The 19,615-nt window shown below is 38.8% G+C and overlaps 1 protein-coding gene across 1 annotated transcript in view; it reads left to right on the top strand.

Annotated features, from left to right (window-relative positions):
- CHD1 (chromodomain helicase DNA binding protein 1) overlaps window positions 1-19,615 on the top strand; it is a 77,001-nt gene that overhangs the window by 9,611 nt on the left and 47,775 nt on the right. The window contains exons 3-7 of the mRNA XM_081090173.1: window positions 12,389-12,590; window positions 13,787-13,915; window positions 16,401-16,465; window positions 18,766-18,915; window positions 19,047-19,315. Of these exons, the coding sequence (XP_080946299.1) occupies window positions 12,389-12,590; window positions 13,787-13,915; window positions 16,401-16,465; window positions 18,766-18,915; window positions 19,047-19,315 (815 nt within the window). The remainder of the gene's footprint in view (window positions 1-12,388; window positions 12,591-13,786; window positions 13,916-16,400; window positions 16,466-18,765; window positions 18,916-19,046; window positions 19,316-19,615) is intronic.

Below are 19,615 nucleotides of genomic sequence, written 5' to 3'. Positions count from 1 at the left end.
TATCATGTGCATATGGTAAATACAGAAATAAGAGTCCTCAGCAGTTAAAATGTAGGAGACAGAGAAGTTTGATTATAAGACAGGTGGTTAATTTCAGCATCAAGCCAAATACAGAATGAAGTTAAAAAAAATTTGTGAGAGATCATTTAAAACGCTGGTAATCTTAAATTTGGTGTGTGTTAAAAGTCCTGGCAATGTGGTTTATAATATAAGGTGAGGTATTTTGACAGGCTAAGGCATAAAACAAAAGTACTTTTTATATCCAGGAAAAATGATGTTAGAAGGCAATAATTACTATGCTGAAGAGTTTTTATGTAAAGAAATGGGGCCATTGGAGAAGAGTGGAGTTACAGTCTAAATGCCCACAAGGAAAACTGTTCTTGTTTTTTTGTGCTTGAGGTAGAATTCGTGCACGGGTGGGGTCCCTTGGCCTGGCCTGCGATTGGGCCAATCAGAGCCCTCTCACCTAGTCGTGATCAGGGTGGGGCCTGCTGGTGGGGAGTGGGGAAGGACTGCAAGAGGTTGGCTGTGAGAGTGCACTGACCACCAGGGGGCAGCTCCTGCATTTAGCATCTGCCCCCTGATGGTTAGTATGTGTCATAGCTACCGGCCTGTCATCCGGTCATCTGGTTGACCGGTCATAATGGTTGCTTAGGCTTTTATACATATAGACTAGAGGCCCGGTGTACAAAAATCATGCACGGAGGGGAGCGGGGTTCCCTCAGCCCAGCCTGTACCCACTCCAGTCGGGACCCCTCGGGATGTCCATAAGGGATCGGGCCTAAACCGGCAGTCGGACACCCCTCTCACAATCTGGTACCACTGGCTCCTAACCATTCACCTGCATGCCTGCCTGATCACCCCTAACTGCCTCTGCTTGCCTGCCTGATCACTCCTAACGGCCCTCCCTTGCCGGGCTGACCTCGCTCCCAACTGCCCTCCTCTGCTGGCCAATTTGGTTCTGATTGGTCAGTTTCGATGCAAGTCAGTATCAAAAGCTCCGCCTCCACCCTAACCAGTTTGGCTCAGCAGATAGAGCATCAGCCTGCAGACTCAAGGGTCCCAGGTTCGATTCCTGTCAAGGGCATGTACCTTGGTTGTGGGCACATCCCCAGTAGGGGGTGTGCAAGAGGCAGCTGATCGATGTTTCTCTCTCATAAATGTTTCTAACTCTCTATCGCTCTCCCCTCCTCTCTGTATAAAATCAATAAAATATATTTTTTTAAAAACCTCCACCTCCTAGGCAGCCAATAGCTCCTCACAGTTGACCCAGATTTGGTTCTGATTGGTCAGTTTCTATGCCAGTCAGCCTCAAAAGCTCCGCCTCCTAGGAGCCATTGGCTCCTTATATTCACCCAGATTTGTTTCTCATTGGTCAGTTTCTCTGCCAGTCAGCTTCTCTGGGCCTATCAACGGGGCCTGATCAGAAAGGCAGGGCTGATCAGTCCTAATGGAGGCCTGGAGAGAAATGGAGGTGAGGCTGTTGGCCAGGCCGGGAGAGAAAGAGAGGCAAGTTCTGATCAACGGCTGCCACAGAGGCTACAGATCAAACCCTGCCTCTCGCTCTGCAGGCCTTTCTCTGGGCCTGATCCGCAGCCCCCTAGGCAGTCAGTGCTTGGTTGGGGTGCCTGGAGCGGCCCCAGTCAGTGCTGGGTCGCTATGGCAACCCTGCACTGACTTTCCGGTCTGGTCGATCCTTAGGTCGTAATTGGTCATTACGACCCTGGCTCTTTATTATATAGATTACTAGAGGCCCAGCGTGGGAAATCACACTTGGTAGCCTGCCGCTGCTCACAGCCCTGCCCACCTGCCACCCACCTTACTGCGATCAAAGCCTGTGGGCTGCAGGGGAGGGGCTGAGAGGTGCTCAATGCACCTCATTGTGACAGGTTGTTTGGTCATCACGGTCATCATGGACACTGACTTTTTATATATAGATTGCTATTTGATGGAACTACTGCAATACTTCCACTTCTGTAACTAAATTCTGGATTCATTAATAAAAGGAAGTTTGAGCTGAAAGGAAATTTTATAAGAATTACAACTAGCTGTACACGAGTACAAAAACATGATCTCTTTATTCCAATTTTAGCATGTATTTTATACCAAAGCATTTGCCAAGTGTGCAGTAGCTTATCCCAGGCATACTATACTACATTGATTAACTTTTTTTGCTATATGACTCACAGTAGATGGAGGTTGTTTTTATGTGTAAACATTCCCATGGGTATATGCAGACTGTGATGAAACACTAAATTACAAATAATTTTGTTAGAAAGCAAAGCATATGGTGCTGGAAATTTTGTGGGTTGTGTGTGTGTGTGTGTTGCGTGTGTATGTGTATGTATGATGGTATTCATTAAAGTAATTTAAAGGCATATAAATATGTACATACATTTTCAGTCCTTACCCAAGGATATGTTTATTGATTTTAGAGAGAGGGAGAGAGAGAAACATTTATGTGAGAAAGAAACACCGATTGGTTGCTTCTCATACATGCCCCTACCAGGGACCAAACCCGAAATCTATGTCCTGATTGGGAATTGAACCCAATACCTTTAGGTTCATGGGACAATACTCCAACCAACTGCGCCACACTGGCCAGGGTTCATATAAATGGATTAGCTTTTTAAAATTGAAGTTTTAAATATAGACATTTATTTTATTTGTGCTAACCTAAGAATTGCTGATAATTTCAAGCATATGCAAAAGTAGTGGCAACTGTAAAATGAACCCTTGTGTACATATCATCTAGCTTCTGGAGCTCCAGTGGCGCAATCGGTTAGCGCGCGGTACTTATAAGACATATCATCTAGCTTCAACATATTTTATCTCATGGCCACTTTAGTTTAATTTCTAAATTCTACCTACTACTAACCCCTCCTACTCAATTATTTTAAAGATTATTTTGAAGCATCATTTAATTTCTCCATGTTAGACTTCCACGTGATAGGGAATACCAATGAGGAAAAAAATTGTTATCAAGCTTTACTTACCTGTTGTAATTATAAATTATTTAATTTGAGATGTATTGTGTCATTAATAACAAATTTAATGTATTTTATGAGACTATTACTTAGTGACTTCCAAGCATAAACATATACACATAGGCCTTATTTCTCATCTGATTCCTGATTCCTGAATTTCCAGAAACTTTTCAATTTACTGTCTTTAACTTAGATTCAACATGACTAAACCCAGACAGTCATGCTAAATGTTATCCTTCCTAGCATCTATTTCTAGCAGCTTTATTCTCATTTATTAGAGACTTTAAGGTATTGTACTGTGCTTTAACAAAGTTTACTTTATAATTGGATTTTTGTCTTGGATTGGTAATTTAGAATACTAAAAGGAACCATTGTATTTGTTGTTCAGTTCCTAAAAGCAGTGGCACTAACAGTTTCCGGAACCGTATGGGTGGATAGATGCTTTCCAGATTTTTCTCTATATACTTATATTGATTTTAGAGAGGAAGGAAGAGGGAGAGAGAGATAGAAACATCCTACCTAATAAAGAGATAATATGCAAATTGACCATCACTCCAACACACAAGGTGGCCACCCCCATGTGGTCAAAGATGGCCACCCTCATGTTGACACAAGATGGCCAGCAGGGTAGGGCAGTTGGGTGACCAGGCCTGCCGGGGAGGGCAGTTTAGGGGGAGCAGGACAGGGCAGTTGGCGGGGGCAGGCCTGTTGGAGAGGGCAGTTGGGGGGGACCAGGCCGGCAGAGGAGGGCAGTTAGGGGCGACTGGGCTGGCATGGGAGGGCAGTTAGGAGCAATTGGGCCGGCAGGCGACCGGTTAGGCGTCGTCGTTCAGCCTGTCGGGAGTGGTTAGGGGCAATCAGGCAGGCAGGCAGGTGAGCGGTTGGGAGCCATCAGTCCTGGATTTTGAGTGGGATGTCTAACTGCCTGTTTAGGCCCGATCCCTCAAGGGGTCCCAGATTGGAGAGGGTGCAGGCTGGGCTGAGGGACACCCGCCCTCCCACCCCCCGCATGAATTTCGTGCACCCGACCCTCTAGTCCAGCCGTAGGCAAACTACGGCCCGCGGGCCGGATCCGGCCTGTTTGAAATGAATAAAACTAAAAAAAAAAAAAAAAAAAAAGAAAGACCGTACCCTTTTATGTAATGACTAGGGGCCCGATGCACGAAATTCGTGCACTGGGTGTGTGTGTGGGGGGAGTGTCCCTCAGCCCAGCCTGCCCCCTCTCACATACTGGGAGCCCTCAGGCGTTGACCCCCATCACCCTCCAATCGCAGGATTGGCCCCTTGCCCAGGCCTGACGCCTCTGGCCCAGGCGTCAGGCCTGGGCAGGGGACCCCCAGACCCCTCCCATTGCTGGGTCTGCCCCTTGCCCAGGCCTGATGCCTCGGCCAGAGGCGTAGACCCCCATCACCCTCCGATCACATGATCGGCCCCTTGCCCAGGCCTGACGCCTCGGCCAGAGGTGTCAGGCTTGGACAGGGGACCCCCATCTCCCCCCGATCACTGGCTCTGACCCTGCCCAGGCCTGAGGCCTCTGGCCCAGGAATCATGCCTGGGCAGGGGACCCCCATCTCCCTCTGATCGCATGCTCCACCCCCCGCCCAAGCCTGACATCTCTGACCCAGGCTTCAGGCCTGGGCAAGGGGACCATCATATCCCCCCAATCCCCGGCTCCGCCCCCCCAGCTCCCCGCGGTTGCAGGCTCCGTCCCTGCCCAGGCCTAACGCCTCTGGCCTGGGCATCCGGCCTGGGCAGCGGGGACCCGCAGCTGCAGCGGCCCCGGGATCGTGGGCTCCGCTTTAGGCCCAGGCAAGGGTCCCCTAGCTCCTGGGACTGCCAGCTTCAACTGTGCCCAGCTCCCATCGCTGGCTCCACCCCTACTTCCTGCTATCACTGGCCAGGGCGGCAAAGGCGCCTGATTCTCTGATCATGGCTGGGGGGCAGGGCGAAGGCGGCCCCAGGGCCGCCTTCGCCCTGCCCCCCAGCTCTTAGCTCCCCCCTGGGTTTCCGGTCACTGTCAGTGGCAGGGGGCTTCTTCCTGCTTTCCCTTTCGCCTCCCTGCATTGTGCCTACATATGCAAATTAACCGCCATCTTGTTGGCAGTTAACTGCCAATCTTAGTTGGCAGTTAATTTGCATATAGCCCTGATTAGCCAATGAAAACGGTTCGCCGTACGCCAATTACCATTTTTCTCTTTTATTAGTGTAGATGTTTACTTTGAATTTATATTAGTTCACACAAACACTCCATCCATGCTTTTGTTCCGGCCCTCCGGTCCAGTTTAAGAACCCATTGTGGCCCTCGAGTCAAAAAGTTTGCCCACCCCTGCTCTAGTCAGTGATGAGAGAACCATTGATCGGCTGCCTCCTCCATGCCCCCTACTTGGGATTGTGCCTGCAAACTGGGGCATGTATCCTGACCAGGAATCATACCATGACCTCCTAGTTCATGAGTCTGCTATGCTCAACCATTGAGCTATACCAGCAGGGCTCAAATGTTTAATAATTATTTTATGGTTTGTAGTAAAAGATAAAATGGATAACAAATTTTAACAGTATAATTTTATAGAATTTAAAGATAGTCTGATTTTGGTCATCATCTGCCTAGCTAAACCTCATTTTCTAAATGACTTGTTCTAAGCTAATATATTTTAAATAGTGAGTTGCAACACGTTACAAGATCATGATAAGATTTTTAAGTGAAAGAAATAATATAAACTAGAATAGAAAATGCAGTGTTGTAGAGTTATTTCATCAAGTTTTTTCATGTATACATGTGTACACATGCATATATGCTTCATCGTGATATAAAATGTATGTTATATAAGTTATGGTCTTAAAGTTTGAAAGGCCTTTGGCCACTAATTTGTTTTTTCTAATTGTAATTATTTACTCAATGCCTATTTCCATATTGTTTTTCTAGTTCTGTTAAAGTGGATAATGATCTATAAAAATAACTAAAAGGCCCTGACTTAATGAATACCTATGTTAACTGCTTGGTCCTTATGACCATTTCTCTCTCTGATACAGGTAGTCTAATTTACATATGTTTAAGCATGCAGTCTTTTTTTTTTTTTTTCTTTAGTGCTACTGTTTTGAGATGTTCTTTTCATTCCTCTTCAGAACTTTTACACCAAGTCCAATATTACTTTCTTGACTTTTTAAAATCTATTCCAAGATTTATCAGAGCCAGTTTTTTCTATTAGTGATCTGGTGGTAAGGAAAGCAACTGCTCATTGCTACCATTTTCTTATAAGGTCATTTGTTGTTTTATTCTTCCTTTATGTTCCATTGCAGAATAGTTTCAAATTCCTGTGATAAAAAAGCAAAGAATACTTGTAATATAAAAGAATCTTTGTTTAACTTGAGAATACATTGTTCTCATGTATCCAGTACAGGTCTCAGTGTTTTCCTGAGTTCAAAGGATTGATATGAGTGGAGATTTGGGTACAGAAAAGGGACGTTGCTATTCTGCCATATGTGGGCTGAACTACTTTATAATATAGACTCACTGCTACCCACAAACATATGAAAAATGCTAAATGAAATAGAACATTGGGGAACAAAGTAGGTGCATGGCTGAACTTCAGAGAAAACTTTCCACTTGCCAGGAATAAAAGGGAACTCAAAGTCAGAAGAGCAGAGAGCAGTAAATTCTGAGCAAATATGAGAGGACGGGATATTTGGAAGGATGTAAGGCCCTCAGAACAAGAGGTTGGGGTTGGGATTGGAATTAAGTATTTGACTATAGAATTAAGTTTCCTTAAAGCTGAGACCCTGATAGGTCTAGAAAAACTCCCTGTAAATGCCTACAAAGATATTTTTTGTTGATGTTGTGAAGATAAAATGGAATACAGTATAAAAATAATTTGGAGGCTGTGAAGAGCTATTTAAAATTTTGTCTTAATTGGTGTATAAATGAGAGAAAGGGCCATAAGGGTCAAGCAGTTAACATACATGAATAAAGCTGTCCAGGTATAAGACATTGGGGATAAGAGGATGGGGGACCATTATGAATTGGATATCATATTCATCATTGAAAGGAACTAGTGCTACTTTGTGACCGTGTGGGAAGTAGACCCAGTGTTTCCAAATTTCTGCTGCTTTAAAAGTAGCTTCTTAAAATTATTTCCCCCCCCAAACAATTTAAAATTAGATAGATGACTTGGAGGAAGAAAAAATACAAAAGGAGAAAATTAGAGGCAGAGAAACCAGGAGGAAAGAGCAAGAAATCCTATTTAATAAAGAGCTAATATGCAAATGGTTATCACACCCTCACACCATCATGCCTCAGACACTCAACACTGGGGAGAGAGAAATAGAGACCAGCCAGGCACAAATGAGCTCACAAGAGAGGAATGGGGACCAGCCAGGCTGCGGCCCAGGAGAGGGACAAGCCGCCCGCCCTGTGGTCCTGGGAACCAGCGGCTGGGGCTGCGGCCTGGGAGAGGGACAAGCTGCATGCCCTGTGGTCCTGAGCGCCAGTGGCCGTGCCTGTGCCTGCGTCCCAGGAGAGAGACAAGCTGCACACGCCCCATAGTCCTGGGCGCCAGCGGTTGGGCCTGTGCCTGTGGCCCGGGAGAGGGACAAGCCACCTGCCCCGCGGTCCCCTGCTGCTGTGGCCGGCCCAGGCGAAGCCAGCCCGGATCCTGGGTGCCTGCGACCAGCCGGAGGAGGGAATCCTGGGTCCTGGGTTCGGGGCGATCAGACTGGTAGGGGAGCAGTTAGGGGTGATCAGGCAGGCAGAGGTGGTTAGGGGCAATCAGGCAGCCAGGCAGAGGGGTTAGAGGTGATCAGGCAAGCGGTTAGGAGCCAGAGGTCCTGGATTGTGAGAGGCAGCCGGACATCCCCTGAGGGATCCCGGATTGCCCCCCCCCCCCGCATGAATTTCGTGCACTGGGCCTCTAGTATTATATGAAAAAACTTAAGCTATGGTGTTTTTGAATAAAAAGCAAAGAGGAAGTAGTAGCAGTAATTAATTTACAAATATGTATATTTTCAGAGTTTGTCAGGTAAAGTGCAGCGGTTCTCAACCTGTGGGTTGTGAGCCCTTTGGCGGTCGAACGACCCTTTCACAGGGGTCGCCTAAGACCATCCTGCATATCAGATATTTACATTACAATTCATAACAGTAGCAACATTACAGTTATGAAGTAGCAACGAAAATAATTTTATGGTTGGGTCACAACATGAGGAACTGTATTTAAAGGGCCAGAAGGTTGAGAACCACTGTGCTAGAAAATAAGAGATACAGTTATTTAGTAAAACACCCCCTACTAGTTTATGTTAAGTGCGTACTAAGTACCAGCAATCCTGAGTTGTCTTATATAATCTGGGGGCAGAGGTCTAGGAAAGCTAAATTTTAGAACTGAAGGCTGAGTAGAGAAGGAGTACCAGGGAAGGAGGATTAACAAGCTTTCCAGGTATGGAGAATTGTTTTATACCAAGGCTATGAGGTGAGAAGGCATAGCAAACTAAAGAGCTGAAAGAAGTAAGTGAGGCTATGGTGCAGAATAGAGATAGGGGAGTGGTTTTAAGATGAAATTGGAGAGGTAGGCAGAAGTCCGATTTTAGTCATTTTATCCTAAGAACAAAGGTAAGCCATTGGAACCCTCAATGTGTTTTATATACCTTTTGCACAGATTCACTGTGCTTGGCTTCAACACAGATTATGGGATTGGGCCTAGGCATATGCAGTTAAAAAATTGGAGAGGGATGGGGTTATCTTGATATTGGTTTAGAGTTTGAAAAGCATTGCTCCAATCTACTTCATAGATACTGAATCATAACATTTTAATTACATAGAACTCACAAGGAAGTAAATAATTGACGATAGTTGCACTTATAAAGCACCTAAAAATTTAACTTGAAAAAACAGTTTTAAAATGGATTACATGTCTTATTGAACAGAATAGTAATTTTTCTGGTCACTCAAATTATTAACAACATTGGCTTATAATAACCCTCCAAATACTGGAAAAAGATACTGGCCTCTGTACTATTCGAACCCGTGCAGATATAAACGTTGAGCACTTTCCCCATCTTTTCTTCTGTCAGCCGAAAGTTTTAAGAGTTCTGAAAGTTTTGAAGGCAAATCAGAAGGGCAAAAACGGGAGTATCTACTGCCTACTTTAGTCAGCCCCTACTGAACAGTTTCTGGGATAAGTACAACTCAACATTTCTGCTTAATATCTTATTTGAACTTGAGTTATTAGCAGTCACTGCAGGGAGTTTGTGCTATACATTGTTTTATACTGGGTGACCATAACAGTAGTATTTCTGTTATTAAGGAAAAGATGATACGCTGAGTTAGGCAACTAGCAGTTTCTAAGGCAGCTGTTATATACCATTGGTTTTCAGTTTCACTTTCTTAATATTTCTACTTTTCCATGTCACTTTAGGAAAAGCTTGTGTAGTTTTTATACTTCACCTGTGTTTTGGCCATTTTATTGACTGACTGTATAATAGCATACTACCGAATGTTTACCAACCTCATAATCATTTGACTTTTGTGGCTTTTAAATTTTCTCATTTTGTATCCGTTATCAGCAAATGAGATTTCACTTAATGACAAAAGCTTGTGGTATTGGAAATGTTTTTGTTTTATTGACATTTTTATTTTGAATTAATTTTTAATTTCAGAAAAGTTGCAAGAATGGTACCAAGTATTTTTAAAAATTAATCTCTGTTGTGAAAAGTATTAAAGATGTCTCCTTTTTTCCCCCATTGACCTCCTCCACGCCAGGCCTTCTCCACACTATTGTCTATGTTCATGAGTTTTGCATCTATGCATAAAAGTTCTTTGCAAGAATGTTTTTTATATACCTTTTGCACAGATTCACTAATTTTTAAATTTTTGCTGAATTTTCCTGTTATTCATTCTCTCTCTCTCTCTCTCTCTCTCTCTCTCTCTCTTTCTCTCTGTGTGTGTGTATGTGTGTGTGTACATACACACACGTACACACACACAGTATAAATCTGATTGTTTATGAAAGGGGATATAAACATTCTTATTCATAATTTGCTTATGTTAAAAAAGGGGGGAAATAAGTTTTAAAAATAATTACTAAATGGGGAGAGTGGGCATAGTATAGAGGAGATAGGATGGAAGCTGGACTTGGACTATAAGTTTTGCAGCTCTCAGGTTCAGTCCAAGTAAATAATAAATCCAAATGAATAAAAAGCAAATGACCCTAATTAAATCAATTGGCCATACAGAATTAGATTTTTTTCAGCTGACTTTATGACAATAATATGATTATATGAGGGAGTATTCCTAAAGGACAAAAAGAATTATAAAGAAATCTTGTTCTTAACCCTACTAAGAATAACTAAACAAAGTAAATAAATACTTTATACTTCTAATATCTAAGGTAGAAACATTCTAATAATAAACCTATGCCACTAGAGTAGCCTAGATTCAGGCTGTTTACTTTTATCTCCAGCCAGAACCATGTCTTGCCTAATAATAAGGAATGTTACTCCCTATTCATCTTGAAGGACTGTCAAGATATGACTAAGATACAGGCCTATGATGGGCCCCTCACCCCCAGATTAAATAATTTGTTTACTTTTCCAAGTATTTGTTGAGTAGCCACCTGTAAAAGGTACTATGGTAGGTACTCTGGAAAAATAAACAGTACCCTCAAGAAGCTTATAAACAATTAAAGTGAAATCCCTTTTGCGTATTCTTTCCTAAAGAATTAGTTCGACTATGCTTTCTTCTAAATGTTATGATATTACTGTACCAAACTTGGTTGTGTCATCAGTGCTCCCTTTATACCTGGATACATTATCTTAAATATAGCACAGAATGGTATTTATTGATTGACATAACCATCTGTCCATACCAGGCTTATGAAGTTCTCTAAAGGACTGTCTCATCTCCATCTTTCCAGTGCCTAACATGGTTGTTCTCAGTTAAGTTTATTGAATAAGTAGACGTCTCTTACCTATCAGGTCACAGTAGAATGAAATTGTATGTAAGGAAAAATATCTTCTCTAATGTTCTTGCTAAAACTTCTCTCAAGGGACTCAAGTAAAATAGGGATAATATTTTTTGTGGGTTTTTTTGTTTTATAAATATTTATTGAAAGTATTACATATGCTCCCCCCCCCCCCTTTTTTAAGGGATAGGTTTTTTGTTGTTGTTGTTTTACTTAATTAAAAGGCAGTGTTCTGTTTTTAGACTTCAGAACCATGTGATCAGAGGATAGAAATTGTCACAAAAATGATTTTTATATCCATAGCTCTTAGGAACCAAATTTTTGTTTATTTCTATATTTCCATTGAAAAAAATCTGTATATATTTGCATTTTAAACATTTTAATTTATATCTCACGTTTGAAATAAAAAATTTTCTTGCAAACTTTTATGTCACTGTTTCCATGTAGAAACTATTAACTCCTTGCTCTTGGAAAGGAGAATTACTTTTAGGAAGTAATTTGTTTTAATGAAATCTATTTTCATAGGGTAATACTTCCATCTGGTGGTTTTTCTGAAAATTACAACAGAAGACTTGAAGCATGAGTTTTTCTTTATATAGATGACATTACCTATTGTTGCTTATAAAGTCAGATGAAATTACATCAAAGGCTGGCTGTGTGTCAAAAATTTCATTCTGTAATTTTCAATAATTCAAATGTGAATGCCACATGAACAAATGGCCTTGGGGATAATAATAATTTATATATTCAATTGTTTAGTTCAGACTATATCTAGGCTTCCCTGAACTGAAAATTAGTAATGGGGAAATTGATAGTTTCTCAATGAACGATTAATTGCTTTCACGTTTGTGTGTATAGAGGTTAGGAAAGATTGTGAGAATTTGCTGTTATTTTAGATTATTACTGTGGAATCATGACAGTCGATTTTCTCAGAGGAACAATTACTGATTTTACTTCTTAGTACCTTGTATTTTATATTAGCCTAGTTATAATAAATCACATTTTCCTAAAATGATAAAACATAGATATAAACTTGAAAACAAGTAGAAACTACAAATAAACTTCCACCTGTTACCATGAGAATTTTCAACACATTTTTTTAACCTTTTCTTCACAAGTTCTACTTAATATTTTACTATAGCCAGATAACCTCTTAAGAATATTCTTGTGGCTTAAACTTTCCAAGTTTGTAGCCCAGGATTCTGTACTTGGTAGAATATGTTCATTATCTTGGAGGAAGATTGTGATCTGATTACTTACGTTTTGGCCCAAATTGTATAAAATCTATTAACCATGTCAGTTATTACTATAATTAACCTTATTTCCTTTTTCTATTTGGCCATAGAAAGTTGGAAATAAACAAAGTTTAATGATTTGCAGCTTTCTGGTGACTTTTTAAGAAAGATTAAATTCCTAATGAATTTTGTTTGAAATCTGTTCATTTTCATATTGCAGCCAGTCGGATGATGATTCTGGGTCAGCTTCGGGCTCTGGATCTGGTTCCAGTTCTGGAAGCAGTAGTGATGGAAGCAGTAGCCAGTCAGGTAGCAGTGACTCTGACTCTGGATCTGAATCGGGCAGTCAGTCAGAGTCTGAGTCAGACACTTCTGGAGAGAACAAAGTTCAAGCAAAACCACCAAAAGTTGATGGAGCTGAGGTAATAAAGTATCCAATGAAGGAAGATTTATAACATTGATTCTCTTTTTTAAAAAACATCTTTTTATTGATTTTAGAGAGAGAAGAAGGGAGAGGGATGGAGAAATAGAAACATCTGAGAGAGAAACATCGATTGGCTGCCTCCTGCATGCCTTCCTCCCCACTGGGGATTGAGCCACAAGTTGGGGCATAAAACCTGACTGGAAAACATGGTCTGACCAGGAATTGATCTGGGGACCTCTTGCTTCATGGGTTGACACTCAACCACTAAGCTACACTAGCCAGACAATTTATAGCATTCTTTATCTAGCTTTTATAAACATTAATTTTAATTAAAATTTACTTTCAGTGATTTTCACTTATGGTTTAATATCTGTGGAATAATTGGCTTGGAAGAGAATCTGTAACTATAAAACATCAAATACAAAATAAACACACACCAAACCTATTCTTCTTTGTGAGGCAGACATTGAGTTTCATGTTTAGTGTCCAACAGATAAATATTAAAGACTGTGAGATCTTTTTGTTAACTTTTACAGTGTCTGATCTCTACTTTCAGGATCTTCATGGAGATACTTTATTGCTAGTAGCAGGAGAACTCTGCTTCCTTGAAGATACCTGATAGAATAAACTAAGGGATATTCTGTTTGTAAAAGCTACTACAAGACTTAATAAAACTTGTCTACACTTCATAATAGCATATGTAGTATTACTTAGAGATCCAATCCTAAGATGCTTGGACCAGAGTACCATTCATAAGATGCTTGGACCAGAATATAAATAAACACATAGCTTTCTTCATGGAGAAAATATTGTCAGGAGAAAAAAAAAATTCTTAGTAATGTAGCTGATTTGCATTCTGACTTAAGCTCTTCATGTTTACTTCATACCAATTAGAAAAAATAAGCAGCCATACTTGGAGTAACACTGGTGTCTCATATTATCACTTTGTTTCTGAAAGTTAACTTGTAACACAAAAGAACATTGTCTATGAAACTTGCATAAATATTTATATGTAACTAAAGGTCAACATTTTATCTTTATTAGATTGCACTAATATTATATTACATGTGAGTAAGGAAGGTAGTCTTTATTATTTGGAGGCAGTGAAAATGTTGGTAGTGCTTTTCAATAAAATAACCTCTTTTCAGTTTTTTTCAAAACTTTATCCTTTACTGGTCCATATTTCTATTATAGTTTTGGAAATCCAGCCCTAGTATTCTGGCTGTTCAGAGATCCGCAATGCTCAAGAAGCAGCAGCAGCAGCAGCAGCAGCACCAGCAGCAACAACAACAACAAGTTTCATCTAATAGTGGATCAGAAGAGGTGAGTTTTCATTATGAAAGCTAATATTTTAAAAGTAGATATGATGCCTAATTATTTAAGTAGGAAGATACTTAAGAGATTATTAGAAATAATAAGTGTTTTTAAAGGATAAGAGATCATTTAAATATGTGTATCAAGAGTCTTGAAATAGAGATTTTACCTAATAATTGTACTTTTAAGGATTAATCCAAAATAAGAAATGGAAATTGGTGTGCATTTGCTCATCAAAGCAAAACTAGAAATAAGCTAAATGTGAATACCAGGAAAATACACATATGTATGTGTTTACACATATATGAATGAAGAAATAATATACTGTTTAAATCATATTTATACAGAATATTAATAAAATTCTCAACATATTTTTAAAAGAATAGGCTGCAGCTATAAATGCACATAGTTCCTATGTGCATGTGAGCCTAATAGGGAAGAAAAACATTAAAATTTGACATACCAACAGTTAAGATTCTTTATTGAGGTCATACTAGGCAATAATAATGGTCTCCAGAGTTGATAGATTTCATTTTTTCAATTACAGTTGACATTCAGTATTATATTCTGTCAGGTGTACATCATAGTGGTTAGACATTTATATAACTTACGAAGTGATCCCCTCTCCCCTAAGTCTAATACCTACCTGGCACCATACATAGTTATTACAGTACTAGAGGCCCAATCGCGCTAGGAAGTGCCCCGCCACCCGCTGTGTGAGGAGGCACCTCACGGGCCACCTAGGAAGTCAGGCTGGACCGTCCCTGACTTCTCCCCCAGGTCCCCCTCTCTCCTCTGCCTGTGTCCGCTCTGGGCCGCCGGAGCTGCTGCACTGGCTGGGGCAGGATCCCCTTTCTCTGCTCCGGGCCTCACCTTCGACCAGTTGTCCCGATAAGGCAGGGGTCCTCAATCTATGGCCCGTGGGCCACATGCAAATACAAGTATTGTATTTGTTCCCGTTTTATATTTTTACTTCAAAATAAGATATGTGCAGTGTGCATAGGAATTTGTTCATAGTTTTTTTTTTAAACTATAGTCTGGCCCTCCAACGGTCTGAGGGACAGTGAACTGGCCCCCTGTTTAAAAAGTTTGAGGACCCCTGTGATAGGGTATCCTGGCCTAATTTGCATATTGCCTCTTTATATATTAAGATTATTGACTATATTCCCTGTGCTGTAATTTACATCTCTGTAACTCTTACAACTGCCAATTTGTACTACTTAATCCCTTCACCTTTTCCTCTCAACCCTCTAACCTTCCTCCCATGTGGCAACTATAAGTTTATTCTCTGTATCTATAAGTTTATTTCTGTTTTTATTCACTTTTTTTTTAAATTCCACATTTGAGTGGAATTATGTGGTATTTGTCTTTATCTGACTTATTTCACTTAGCATAATACCCTCTAGGTCCATCCATGTTGTTGCAAATAGTCAGATTTCATTCTTTTTCATGTTAGAGTACTATTCCATTTTATATATGTACCACATCATTATTCAGTTGTCTATCGATGGGTACTTATCTTCAGTATTTTATATGCAATGTTCTTTTTTTGTTTTTATTGATTTCAGAGAGAGGAAGGGAGAGAGAGACAGAAACATCAATGGTGATGTTTGATCCGGTGCCTCCTGCATGCCCCCTACTGGAGATCAAGCCTGCAACCCAGGCATATGCCTTGACCAGGAATTGAACTGAATCTCCTGGTTCATGAGTCAATGCTCAACCATTGAGCCACACCAGCGGGGCATTATAGCCTTTATTTTTAAGTCTATTTTGTCTGATACAAATATAGCTGCTCCAGCTTCTTTTCATTTCCTTTTGCATAAAATAGCTTTTTCATCTCTTTATATTCAGTTTGTGTGTGTGTCTTTCAATCTGAAGTGGGTCTCTTGTGCATGTTGCCAAATTGTTGTCTTATTTTCTTCTCCATTCAGCTGCCCTGTCTTTTGATTGGAGCATTTAATTCATTCCATTTAAAGTAATTATTTATACGTATGTGGTGACTGCCATTTTATTTGTAGTTTTCATCATTTTTTTAACTCCTTAAAGAAGTTCCTTTAACATTTCTTATAATGCTGGTTTGGTGGTGATAAACTCCTTCAGCTTCCTTTCTCCTTTCATGTTAAATGATAGCTTTGCTGAGTTGAGTAATCTTATTTGTAGGTCCTTGCTTTTCATCATTTTGAATATTTTATGTCTGTAAAGTTTCTGTTGAGGGAGCTCCCTTATATGTAACAGATGACAGATTTTAAAATTTTGTACAAAATGCTGACATAATGTTTACCTAATTTCACTGGCTATGTTATAAATTTAAATAAAAATGTTATTGATCACTTTATGTGCTAATGGTATAAACATAACAACATGGGAAAAGAGGTTTTATATTTACTGTTATTAGCAAAGTGAACTTTAAATAATATAACAAGCAAAAATTTGATGTGATGGTTAAATTGCAATCATTAATAACATTAACTTTGATTATTTTTTTTTCCTACAGGATTCCTCTAGCAGTGAAGATTCTGATGACACATCGAGTGAGGTCAAAAGGAAAAAGCATAAAGAGTATGTGATTTTGTGCAATTAATTACTTGCTCTCATATCAAGAAAATTCTATTTCTTCCTTTATTAGAAATTGTTACCAAAAATGGACTTTTGTAAACTATTGATTCATGACATTTGATTAGGTTAATTTAAACCATTAATTATTTTTTAAATATATTTTTACTGATTTCAGAGAGGAATGGAGAGGGAGAGATAGAAACATCATTGATAAGAGAGAGTCATTGATCAGCCGCCTCCTGCACACCCCCCACTGGGGATTGAAACCCCAATCTGGGCATGTTCCCTGACTGGGAAGCAAACCATGACCTCCTGGTTCATAGGTCAACGCTCAACTACCTAGCCATGCCGGCTGGGTTAAACCATTAATTCTTAACATTTATCTTTCTGTGATGACTTAAGTTTTTTGTGCTAATTGTTTATCTCCTATAACTCCTCTCCCTTATATATTTTTAAACTTCAAAATATCTGCTTATTGATAATGTCAGATAATCTTAACTTCAGTATAAGGGTGTAAAGGATCAACTGATGATGGATTTGGGGTTATTCTGTTAATTTATGTTAACAGTTATTCTTACTATTCATCTGCATATGAAATTTACTTTGTAGAACTCATTTAGGAACTCACTGTAATTTCTTAAAGTATTAGAAGTACTTCAGATTCTCAATTCAGATATTTAGATGGTCTGAGTTTTTTTCCTCATTTTTTTCGAAAGCATTTTTCTATTGTCTCCTTTTCAATTTTCTTTGATATTTTGCATTTTCACTTTGATATATCTAGCTTTGAATCTGTTACTCTGCTTTTGCATCTAATCTTATGCATCTTTAATATGAAGATGCATATCTTTTATTAGTTTCTGAAAATTCAGTCATTATGTCTAGATATTTTCTCTCTCTAGTACTACTATTAATAGATGTAAATTTGTCTTGGATCATATCCGTTGTATATATTTATTGGATCATCTATTCTATCTTCCATGAATCTTACTATATCATGTTTTATATCTTTTTATTTCTGTGCTACAATCTGGCTAATTTTCCCAGATCTGTCTTCTACTTTACTAAGTTCATTTTCAACTATTGTGTCTCATCAGATATGTAACTCTTATCCAGTTCGTAATTTCTAAACTCAGCATAGGTGCAAGCTGAAAATAAGAGTAATGTCGGGCCGTAACTGCTTTGACTCAGTGGATAGAGCATCAGCCTGTGGACTGAAGGGTCCCAGGTTCAATTCTGGTCAAGGCCATGTACCTTGCTTGCTGGCTCGATCCCCAGTAGGGGGCGTGCAGGAGGTAGCCCATCAATGTTTCACTCTCATAAATGTTTCTAACTCTATCTCCCTTCCTCTTTGTAAAAATCAATAAAATATACATATTTTAAAAAGAGTAATGTTGGATGATTAATAGACTTGCTTGGATATAAAAATCATAATTTATATTATAAAAATATAAAATGGAGACTTTTCATATATTCTGCGACTTGTTACTGCTAATGTATAAACTCTGAAAAGATTTCAAGATAAAAAAGAATTTGTTTCTCTATTATGTTTTTATTATAAAGCAGATCTTATCATATGTACTTGCTTATGTAACCATTAACATAGTCATTAGTACAAGAGATTCAGAGCAATGGAGTAGAAGCAGTGACTGTGAGACAGTTCTTATGTAGAACTCAGTGTAAATCTTTTATTCAGAATTTATATTATGGCAGAATATTAAAATGTGCATCCACTATTTTATTTGTACATGTTGATTGGAATTAGACTAAAAATAGTAATGAAGGTAATAATTAAAGGTTAAGATGGGCTGATTTTTCAAAAATATATTTTCCCATACTCTGTTTTAAGTTTTTTGATGAACATGTACTATTTTTTAAAATCAGTTTTGAAGGGTATATTTTTAAATTCACTATCTCCAGATAATTGTAAGAGATTTGAATTTTTGTTTTTAAGTGGGTAAGTATAATCATTATACAATATTTTAAAAATTAATCCCTGTGTTTCTTAAAATTAGTATACTGTTTTCATCCATAGTGATAGTCAAACTAATATTTATGTATGGCCATTCATTGACGTATAAAGTAAATGATTAACAAAACCCTGGAGTTATGGGAGAAATCTATGACAAATATTTTCTAGAATGTTTTTCTTTTTCTACAGACACAAGTGTTTTTAGTATGCATGAAAGCAACAATATTTTTAATATTTAGAATACAATTTATTTTATTATTTTTGTATTTTATGAGATAAAATTTGCAATAAGATGTAAATATAAATAAATGTATTTTATATATTTTACATACAGTGAAGATTGGCAGATGTCTGCATCAGGATCTCCATCTCAATCTGGTTCAGATTCAGAATCTGAAGAAGAAGGAGATAAAAGCAGTTGTGATGAAACGGAATCTGATTATGAACCAAAAAACAAAGTTAAAAGTAGAAAACCTCAAAATAGGTAAGTATGTTCTCGATTTGCTGAAAATTGTTGGTTATAGAAGGTATTTATTCTTTTTGTATATAGTTTCTCAATTCTGGTTTTATGACATTGTTTCTATAAAACACCTCTCTCTCCCTGGTCTTTCCTAGATCTAAGTCAAAAAATGGAAAGAAGATTCTTGGACAAAAAAAGAGACAGATTGATTCATCTGAGGACGACGATGATGAAGATTATGATAATGATAAAAGAAGTTCTCGTCGCCAAGCAACTGTCAATGTGAGCTATAAGGAAGATGAAGAAATGAAAACAGATTCTGATGACCTCCTTGAAGTCTGTGGAGAGGATGTTCCTCAACCCGAGGAAGAGGAATTCGAAACAATAGAACGATTTATGGATTGTCGGATTGGGAGAAAAGGAGGTATTTAAAAACAAAACACATTTACTGTTGGGTGGTTTCAATAATATTACTAGATTAAATAAAATATTTCTTGAAGGTTTTTTAATTTTGAAAGCAAAGATTGTAGATTTTCTTCTGTTTTACTTATTTGCTGTAAAATATACTTTGCATCGCTTGAGTATTTTCTTCCCAACAACTAGGTATTTAATCTCAGTTCATGTATTTCAGATAAATACAAAATTTTTAACCTGTGTATTTGAGTTTTTCTGTTGCCATGCCTAAATAATAGTTATTTAGGTGCTTTTGATTTCAGAGTTTGGT

This window comes from Myotis nattereri (genome assembly GCF_964212035.1).
Source record: "Myotis nattereri genome assembly, chromosome: 4".
Lineage (NCBI taxonomy): Eukaryota > Metazoa > Chordata > Mammalia > Chiroptera > Vespertilionidae > Myotis > Myotis nattereri.
Note: the sequence above shows the minus strand (reverse complement) of the source record. Positions and strands in the feature narration are given on the sequence as shown.